Source organism: Rhineura floridana, chromosome 12 (genome assembly GCF_030035675.1).
Source record: "Rhineura floridana isolate rRhiFlo1 chromosome 12, rRhiFlo1.hap2, whole genome shotgun sequence".
Taxonomy (NCBI): domain Eukaryota; kingdom Metazoa; phylum Chordata; class Lepidosauria; order Squamata; family Rhineuridae; genus Rhineura; species Rhineura floridana.
This window is the reverse complement of record NC_084491.1, coordinates 1,967,356-1,978,022: the sequence shown is the minus strand read 5'-3', so window position 1 is coordinate 1,978,022 and position 10,667 is coordinate 1,967,356. Positions and strand designations below refer to the sequence as shown.

The following is a 10,667-nucleotide window of genomic DNA, read 5'->3' as shown; positions in this document are numbered from 1 at the left end:
TTATCATAAGGACTGCCTTCACCCACGTGATCCATGTGCTAAGATCTTCTTCAGGAGTCCTGCTCATTTGCTCACCACAAAGACTTGATTAGGCTGGCAGGCAAAAGAGCGTTTTCTGTGGTGGCCCCACAGTTATGGGACTCGCTTCCAACTGATCATTTAAGCATGGCTCATACAGTGCAGGCTTTCAAGCAGGCCTTAAACACCTGTCAGTTCTGGTCTGCATTCCTCTGATGGCACTACTGCCTTTGAGCCCCTGAGCTGTCAATGTGTTTTCCATAAATCTTTGTGGAATGGTTTAGACCCCCTGCCTTATGAGCTGCTCTCTTAAAACAATACACTATTCTATGATTTCACCATTTTAATCTGCCTATGAGTGCTATGTCCTGAAAGGTGGCCTAGGAATGCATCTGTAAATAGAGAAATAAATTCTGGCCTTCACAATGAATATTCAGGCCTGTTGCTGTAGCTGCACTGACGCATTCAGAGTTGGCAGATCTGGCCCATTGCAGCAAAGGCCAACAGGCAGCCTTGCAGATTGCGTTTAGCCTCTGCTTCTCAGCAGGGCAGAAATCTCTCTCTTGTCTTCTCCTTTTGATCCAGGACAGCGTTCCCCCAACATGGTGCCCACCAGAGGTTTCAGGCTAGTTGTTGTTGCTGCTGCTGCTGTTGTTATGCTCTTGAGAGTTTCCTTACAATTTCCTTATAATTTTTGCTGATGTGAAGTTATGAGCTTAGCTTATCATTGTAAGGTGGCCAAGGGTGGTGTGTAGGGTTGCCAGGTTCAGGGCCTGAGACTGATCCTGTATCTTTAGGAGAAGAGAAAGTCAGTCAAGTGCAGGTGTTCTTGCAACACTCGCCAGGCCCAGCCTCCAAGAGGTCTTCTGTGTCTTTACAAGTTGTGCAGGGGGAAGGGAGAATTCCACCTTGTGCTTTTTCCCATTACAGGGTTGCAAGAACTCCTCCACTTGGCTGACTTCCTCTTCTCCTAAAGATACAGGCTCAGTCTCAGGCCATGAACCTGGTGGGTGTGTTTTCTCCAGTAAACATTTCTCCCTGCAGCCTCCCTGGCTGCCTGTGCTTCCTGATCTGAAAAAGCTCCACAGGAGGTGGAGAAGTTGCCTCACAGTGTCTTCCCCTGGGCTTTAACTGAACTGTGGGCACTTAGAGAGGGTGCAAAGGGCAGATCACTAGTGAGATACAATTTGTAGAATGAAATAAAAGACACTCATTAACACCCCTTGGCTGGCACAAAAACAAGGTAAGCTTGAGGAAAAATTTGCATCCCACCAATGAGAATTTCACTGACATTTTATCTCCCCTTTGAAAAATTTTCATTCTCCATCATTAATTGGTGGAGAATGTTTTAAAAAGAAAAGCATAGGATAAATTTTCGACACAGTACTACGAATGTATGTGTACATGGGAGACGTCCATGCATGCAGGTGCACCTCTGCCTCCTTGGTTTTATTCTCCATGTCCTTCTGCATCACTCACCTCTCTAAGCCTGAAAGATTGGAACATGACTGCAGAGGATGTTAAGGGTGGTGCCCAAGCTGGAGCGATCGACCAGAGATGGAAGGGATGCCTCCTCCACCTCCTCCTCCTCCCTTGGAGTGGGGGATGCAGTGGACAACTTGGTCTAGGACAGAAAACGAGAGAGATGGGGCCACTTTGCTGTTCTTCGTAAGAAGAGTCCCTTTGAGTAAGAGGTGAATATATGTATGACCCCCTCCAGCTGTCTGCTCATCAGCCACCTGCATCACAGCTGCCATCCTCAGCCCATCAACTTTTCCCCAAGAGGACCAATATCTCCTGACTACTTCTGCAGTCAGCAACACTCCTGGCCTCACCTGGAACTCCTTGAGGATAGTATCCATGCCTTGGATGTTCCCCTTGTCCATCTTGCTGATGTAGCAGGCGTGTCTGTGCCAAGGTTTGTAGCCAATCAGCATCTGCACAGACAGAGCATGTCCTTTCATGTATCCCAATATACCCATTAAAATACGTTTTATTGTGCAGTACACACCCAGTCAATATGCCAATAATCAGGTTTGCCTACAGGTGATATGGAAATGTATATGCTAAATGGAAGTTGGTTTTGTTTTCTAGAATTTGTATGGAATCTACCATTACTAGGTCAATTTAGACTGCAAACTTCCTGTATGCTAAAGCTAAAATTGGTTACCTAAAACTCTCCTTACAATTCTCCAATGTGAATTTGTAAAACAGCAGGGGTTCTGACTCTTGGACCTGTAGCAATGGAATCAGGGAGCCAGGCCTCTTGTGCCGCTAATTGAGCATCCTTCTAATATTAGCAGAGGGAACTCATGCAGTGCAGTGAGGTCTGGAAGGAGTGTTGCGGGAGGAGCCATTCAGCCTTACATAACTACAGACTCTTTTGCCTCTTCCGTGTGAGAGCAACAGATGACTGCATGCAGCAGGCTGAGTTACTCCCTGCTGGAAGCTCTACTGAGCCTCTGGCCTCATTACTTAGCTGTCAGCCCTGCCATAATTTTCAGTCATTGGGTATTCTCTGAAAATGCAAATAATTGCCGAATATTCATTGACTGATCCTCTGTGTTTTGACATCCTATTGCATTTGTTTTCACTGTTCCTATCTGATTGCATTTGACAGCTATTTGACAGTAATGCTATCTAGAACCTGAAAGCATTTGATGAAGTACAATGGTAATTAATATTTAACTGTATTTGATGGCAGACATGCTATTTCAGCTCAGGGAGGTAGTAACTGTATAAGAGCCTGTGGGAAGTCAACTTCCAATTCTGATTGTTATTCAGTTCCATATAGCACAATGCAGTAAGGCTCTGTAGTGATGCTGTGTCAGGAGACAGAAGGTAGCTGCCTCAGGCAGCTAGTGGGTCTGGGAGAGACCTCTCTCTCTCTCTCTCTCTCCCACCCCCAAGACCTGGGGAAGTCACCAGCAGTTGAAGCCAGTACTCCTGGGAAGATGCAGGAGGCCTCACCTCTTCATATGTATTCACTTGGGCAGCAAGGTGGAGGAACGTGGCAGTCTGGGCCATCAGCCCTTTGCAAGCACCAACTAGATCCCTGACCATCTCAGCATTCAGTAGCTCAGTATGCATGGTCTGATGCAGCAGAAGTTGGCTATGTAGGAGCAGGGTAAATGTGACAATGGCAATGGCTGCGTTGCGAGTTGCCCTTGGCTGTTACTCCTCACCTTGCTAAAGTCATAAATGACTGTGGCTGGGTCGTTGATTCGGTCGTTGATGCAGAAAGTGGCCACTTCTTCTATATCCATGGGCAGATTCAGCTGTGACTCCCCTCCTTCCAGGCCTTTGATGGTCATTTGCAAAACCTACAAGTGAGCGGGGAACAAGGTGGACTGCAGTGAGGGGCTTTCCTTTCTCTCAGCATGCTGGAGCAACAGGAGCAGCAGCCAGGATACTTTGCAAATTCAGTCACCAAGTGCCTAGCCCTCATGCAAGCTTGGGGAACCCCAACAAGGACTAAACATGCTCAGCAGACATAGAATGCTTGCTGTCTGTTGGGGAGAGCCCCCCACCCGAAAACTGTGGATGAGGCTTGTTTCATGTAAAATGTAAACGTACTGCCTTCAAGTCGATTCTGACTTATGGCGACCCTATGAATAGGGTTTTCATGAGGCTGAGAGGCAGTGACTGGGTCAAGGTTATGTGGGGATTCGAACCCTGGTCTCCCAGGTCATAGTCCAACACCTTAACCACTACACCACACTGGCTCTCATACTTGTTTCATGTACTGTTCCTTAATCTAGGAGTGACTAACCTTCAGATGCTGCTGGGCTGCAACTCCCATCATTCCTGACTACTGGGCTGATGAGAGACGGAGTCCCACATCACCTAGAGGGCCACAGTTTTGCCACCCCTGCCCTATTCCCTCAGCATCCCTGATTAATGCCCCACTCACTGTCTCCGTGTGCGCCTGGGTGATGTACAGCCCCATCAGAAGAGCCCCCACGATGACCACCACAATGAGGACGATGATCACAACAACAATGAGGAGTCTCTTGATGTGCACTGGGCAGCTGGGCAGTTTAGGCAGCCGGCAGAGAAGTCTCGGGAGGAAGCAGCAGAGCTGGCAGCAGCAGTCACAGCTGGGGGGGCAGCAGCAGTCACAGCTGGGGGGGCAGCAGCAGTCACAGCTGGGGGGGCAGCAGCAGCTGCAGCCAGGGCAGGGGCAGGGGCAGGGGCAGGGGCAGGGGCAGCAGTGACAATCGGGCAATGAGCAGCAACCACAACAATCACAACAGGGGAAGCCACCAATCTCTGGATCCAGGGCACGGTAGTCCTGCAGAGGGAGACACAGAGAAGGGTCATTCCTGATGCACGGAAGCAAGAGGAGAGTAGACTCACTCAGCACAGCAGGGAAGAAGTCAGTTCTGCAGAGCAATGAGGTTTTGTGCTTTTTTATTAAGGTGCTTCACAGATAATACATAAATGCTACTGTTATTTTACTCATTGACTGTGCAGCCTGGTGGTCTTATCCTTTCCAGTCCCAGCAACCAGAGTTGGCAAAAGGGGTCAGCATCATCGGGCACCTGTTAATGCCTGTTCCCCAGTAGGGCCCCCACTGTTGATTCCTGAAGCCTCTTAGCCCTGCCGCAGCTGCCTTGGCCAAGAACAAGGAAAAAGAGCGGGAACCTCTGCATGGGTGGTTTTTCCTCTTCCTTTGGGAGGTGGTGCTGTGGATTGGGACCAGAGGGAGAGGCAAGCAAATGGGCAGAGAGGAGGAGGAGGGGTCCCACTGCGAGGACCTTTCCTGGTTCCACCCATCCATGCCTTTCTTTCTTTTCTTTTCTCTCTTTTGTGAAACAATTTTCCTGGCGCTACTTCTGGGGCTCACCTTTGGTGAGGTCACACAACCTAGTTGTGGGACTGTTGTGAACCGTCTTTTGCAGCCCCGTGTTGCACCCTGCTCACCCTGTTCCAAAGGTGGGGAGCAAGAAGGAAAATTTGTACCCATAAGTATTACTTCCATTTCTATTTAAAATAAAATATAGTTGAAATGGGTGAAGCAGATAAAAGATATAGCAACAAGCACTGCCAATGGCCCATCTAGCCTGGCATGCTGTTTTTGCAGTGGCCAATCAGATGCCTGCAGGAAGGAAGCCCACAAGCAGCACCTGCGCATAAGAGAACTCTCCCTCCTGTGGTTCCCAGCAACTAGAATTCAGAAACACACAGCCTGTGACTGCGAAGGGACAGCACAGCCATCTTCTTCACCATGAATATCGCTAATCTTCCTTTAAAGGCATCCAAGCTGATGGCCATCGCTGCCTCTTGTGGGAGAGAATTCCATAGTTTATCTACGTGCTGCGTGACGAAGTCCTTTCTTTTCTCTCTTCTGAATCTTCCAAAAGTCAGCTTTATTTATTTATTTAATTAATTAATTTGTATCCCGCCCTTCCTCCCAGCAGGAGCCCAGGGCGGCAAACAAAGCACTAAAACACTTTAAAACATCATAAAAACAGATCCTAAAATACATTAAAACAAAACAGCGTTAAAAACATTTTTTAAAAAAAATGTGTGTTCTAGTGTTATGGGAGAGGGAGAAGAACTTTTCTCTATCCACTTTCTCCACGTTATACATAACTTTATACACTTCTATCATGTCACCTCTTTCACCTTTTCTCTGAACTAAAAAGCCCCAAATGCTGCAACCTTTCCTCGTAAGGGAGTTGCTCCATCCCCTTGATTATTTTGATTGTCCTTTTCTGAACCTTTTCCAACTCTACAGTATCCTTTTTGAAGTGAGGAGACCAGAACTATACATGGTATTCCAAACGGGGTTGCACCATAGATTTGTATAACCACATTGGCAGTTTTAGTTTCAATACCTTTCCTAATGATCCCTAGCATGGAATCTGCCTTTTTCACAGCTGCCGCACACTGGGTCGACATCTTCATTCAGCTGCCCACTACGACCCCAAGGTCTCATTTCTGGTCAGCCACCACCAGTTCAGACCCCAGGAGCGTATATGTGAACCTTAGATGTTTTGTTGAAACATAAATCACTTTACGTTTGTTTACATTGAATTGCATTTGCCGTTTTACCGTCCATTCACTCAGTTTGGAGAGGTCCTTTGGGAGCTCTTCACAATCCCTTTTTATTTATTTATTTGTTTGTTTGTTTGTCTGTTTGCTTGTTTATATCCCACTCTTCCTTCCACAGGAGCCCTGAACAATTTGGTATCATCAACAGCTTGGCCACTGCTCCCCACAAACTCATTTATGACAAGTTAAAAAGCACGGATCCAAAACCGATCCTCAGAGGACTCCACTTTCTACATCTCTACACTGGGAGTACTGTCCATTTATTCCTGCTCTCTGCTTTCTGCTACTTAACCAATTTCTGATCCACAAGAGGACCTCTCCTCTTATTCCATGACTGCTAAGCTTACTCAGGAGTCTTTGGTGAGGTACCTTGTTGAAAGCTTTTTGAAAGTCCAAGTACACTATGTCAGCTGTGTCACCTCTTCTTTCTATTCTGTATGCATATTGACACTCTCAGGGAACTCTAATGGCTTAGTGAGATAGGACTTACTCTTGCAGAAGTTGTGCTGGTTCTACTTTAGCAAAGCTTATTCTGCTATATGCTTGGTTATTTTATCTTTAGCAATGCTTTTCACCAGTTTTCCCGGAACAGACTGGTCTATAATTTCTCTAATTTCCTGGATCCCTTTTTAAAGATTGATGTTACATTGGCCACATTCCAGTACTCAGGTATGAAGACAGATCTTAAGGACAAGTTACATATTTTTGTGAGAAGATCAGCAATTTCACATTTGAGTTCTTTCACAACTCTTGGATGGATGTCATCCGGACGTGGCAATTTGTCAGTTTTTAATTTGTCTATTAGACATAGAATTTGGTCTCTTATCACCACTGTCTACCTCAGTTTCTCAGTTCCTGGCTGGAAAATTAGTTCAGGCACAGGGATCTGCCCTGTATCCTCCACTGTGAAGACAGATGCAAATAATTCATTTAGCTTCTCTGCAATCTCCTTATCCTGCTTTAGCACACCTTTAACTCCCTTGTCATCCAAAGGTCCAACTGCCTTCCTAGATGGTTTCCTGCAACTAAAGTATTTAATTTTGTTGTTGTTGATTTTTATGCTTTAGCAATGTGGTCCTCAAATTCTTTTTTAGCATCCCTTATTGTAAATTGTTTTGAGTTCACTAATGAATAAATTTAACAATAAATCTAATCATTAATAAATAAATGAATATTCATAAATATTATTAATAATAAATAAATGTAATACATAATACATAAACTAATACATTTAAAAAACTAATCAATGTAATAATAAATAACTAATAATAAATTTAATAATAAGTAAATAATAAATGCAATAATAAATAATAAACACAATAATAAATGCTAAATTAGTAACTAATAAATTTAATAATGAATTATTAATAAACAATAATAAATTTAATAATAAACTAATGAATGTAATAATAATAACTTAATACATTTAATAAATAAATAAATAATCTGCTCGCTTTTCTATTGTGAAAGGATGTGTTCCTTTTCCTCCATTCAGACAAAACATTTCTTAAAGGAAGCTTTCTTGCCTCTAATAGCATCTTTGACTCTGCTTGTTAACCACGCTGGCATCCTCTTGGCCCTGGTGGTACCTTTCCTGATTTGCTGTATACACTCAAGTTTAGCTTCTTATATTGTGTTTTTAACCAACTCTCAAGCATTTTAGCCCCCTTTAGGATGCACACCTTAACGTGGTGAGGGGGTGTGAGAGTGTTAAAGAAGCTGAGAGTAATGCCGTCAGGAGTCTAGACCAAGAGGCTAGACTCCTAGCAGGGGCACTCAAGGCAAAATGGTCAAAGCTGAAACACCAGACTAAGATGCATCCAAACTCAGAGGAAGGCAATGGTAAACCATCTCTGAATATCTCTTACCATGAAAACCCTATGAACAGAGTATCCAAAATGCAACACAAGATAGTGCTGGAAGATGAGACCCCCAGGTCAGAAGGCACTCAACAAGCTACTGGGGAAGAACAAAGGACAATTATGAGTAGCGTTGTGACTAATGACGCAGCCAGGTCAAAGCCCAAAGGAAGCCCAGAGGCTGATGTGCACAGATGTGAAAGGAGTTGTACAATGCACACAATAGGAACATGGAATGTGAGAATCATGAACCAGGAAAAGTTAGAAATTGTCAAGCAAGAAATGGAACGTATTAACATTACAATACTTGGAGTGAGTGAATTAAAATGGATGGGAATGGGACAATTTCAATCAGGCAACTGCAAAATACTTTATGCAGGAAATGAGAAATTAAGAAGAAACGGGGTTGCTTTAATAGTGAGAAGTGATGTAGCAAATTCAATTAGGAGCTACAATGCAAGGTCTGAGTGAGTGATATCAATGAGATTAAATGGGAAACCTATTAACATAACCATCATGCAAGTCTATGCTCCAAACGCAGAAGAAGAGGAATTGGAGAGCTTTTCTGCAGAAGTGCAGGAAGAAATTGATCACACACTAAAATAAGATGTTCTGATAATCATGGGGGACTGGAATGTAAAAGTAGGGAACAGAGAAGAACTAGAAATTGTGGGGAAATTGGGCTTAGGAGACAGAAATGAAGCAGGAGAAAGACTTACTGAATTCTGTGAAGCCAGTAATTTGTTTCTGGTGAACACATTTTTTGAGCAACTGAAAAGACAACTGTACACGTGGACATAACCAAATGATCAATGTAGGAATAAATTATATAATTGGTAGCAGAAGATGGAAAAGTTCCATACTTTCTGCAAAAACAAGACCAGGAGCAGACTGTGGTAGAGATCATGAACTGGTCATATCGAAAATCAGAGTAAACTAGGAACTTCCGGGAAGGGTGACTTAGCCTGTGCCTGCTTTTGAGACGGGCTCCTGCCTCAAAAGAAGCTTATTCAGATATATCAGTCAGTTTTTTCTTTTTTTTTTGACTGATTAAACTTCTCCCGGGTAGGGAGAAACGAAGAGATTAACCTCAAAGCCTATTTTTGTTGGGACGACCAGATCTCATTAATTTATGGGACGAGGTCCAGCCGACGAAGGTGGGACGGATTTTCAACAGCAAGCTCTATCTGTTAAAGCGAACGTTCATCTTATCTTCTAAGAGAGAACGCACTAACAGGCAAGCACCCTTCTTTCTATATTTTTCTTTTACTTGACTTAAATTGTTGCTGTTTAAAAGAGATTTGCCAGATTGATCGGTTTTTGACATCTCACTGGGGAGCCGTAACTTCTCTCTGCTACGCACTAATTAATAGCTTATCTCTGTTTTTGTTGCAAAAAGCTGTCCTGGATTTGCATTCTAAAGATACACACAGAAGAGGGATTTCTATTCCAGATTTTTATTTTGAAAAATATTATACTGTTTTGAGACTACTCTCTTTTTGGTCTATTTTATTTTGACGAATCTGTTTCTTGACGATTGCCATTAATTGCTTCGATCCTGGGAACTGCATTTTGTTTACTTAACTATTGGAGAGATAAGGCTGTCTGCTCTGTTTATACTGTGATGTCACCAAGTTTGGAGTATTAACCCAATTGTTGCTGAAATAAGAAGTGGTTTTCCTATATTTTTCTTTTAAAATGGCAATTAAGAAAGTGGCTGAGAATCTGGAAATAACTATGTTTCAGAGAATAATGAATGAGATTGAGATAACGAAAATTGAATTGAGTAAAATGAAGCAGGAGATTAAAGATATAAGGGTCCCTGTGAGAGAGGTGACCCTGGAAGGGGTCCCTGTGAGAGAGGAGACCCCGGAGATTGGAATAGGGGTCCCTGTGAGAGAGGAGACCCTGGAGACTGGAATAGGGGTCCCTGTGAGAGAGGAGATCCCGGAGATTGGAACAAACGTGGAACAGGAACAAGATTTGGAGTCTATGGACTTTAGAAATAAAATCTATTGTTTGGAACTCAATGTTATCTCTGAAGAAATTAATGAAGATTCTAGAGATAAAGTTATCAATGGCATGGATTATCTTCTGGACTGGAATGATGTGATGGAGCCCAATATAGAGAAAATCTATGGAATTAACTGCAGCCATGTGACAATGGAAAAACTTTTAAGAGATGACCCAGTGTATTTTGAAAAAAAGAACAGAGATATGATTTTACAGCAGTATTTCAGCAACTTATTCAGAATGGATGGCAAGAAAATATTTGGGATAGAGGTAATTCCCATCAGACTCTTATTATATGACTATGGCTTTGACAGCAAGATTATTATGGAATACTGATAATGGAAGATTGGATATTGAAATTACTGGACTTAACAAGACTACTGAAGATGGAAGATGGAAAATGGAACTAATAGAGATAATAGAACAATGGCTACTGAAATTACTGAACCTAACAGATTCTGATGTGATGGATTAATTGAAATGTTTATTTTGACTATGGTTATGACAATAAGATTATCATAATTAGTAATGAGATGGATTAATCGATATGCTTATCTGGAAAAAAAAATTGATAGATATATTTCTTAAAGAATTGAAACCTCTCTTTGACTTTTTGTGGAAAGAATAAAGTAATGTTTATGAGATTTGATGATTAAGTAAGATAACTACTGGAGGAAAGTGATTTTATAATATGACTTAAGAGACAGGATTGCTATA

At 42.8% G+C, this 10,667-nt stretch overlaps 1 protein-coding gene across 1 annotated transcript in view; it reads right to left on the bottom strand.

The window, feature by feature from the left end:
- Window positions 1–1,501: 1,501 nt before the first annotated feature.
- Window positions 1,502–10,667, bottom strand: part of LOC133368739 (pulmonary surfactant-associated protein C-like) — a 26,541-nt gene continuing 17,375 nt past the window's right edge. Inside the window, exons 2-5 of the mRNA XM_061593355.1 lie at window positions 3,932–4,142; window positions 3,204–3,341; window positions 1,824–1,955; window positions 1,502–1,600 (exon numbers count right to left, since the gene is read on the bottom strand). Of these exons, the coding sequence (XP_061449339.1) occupies window positions 1,502–1,600; window positions 1,824–1,955; window positions 3,204–3,341; window positions 3,932–4,142 (580 nt within the window). The remainder of the gene's footprint in view (window positions 1,601–1,823; window positions 1,956–3,203; window positions 3,342–3,931; window positions 4,143–10,667) is intronic.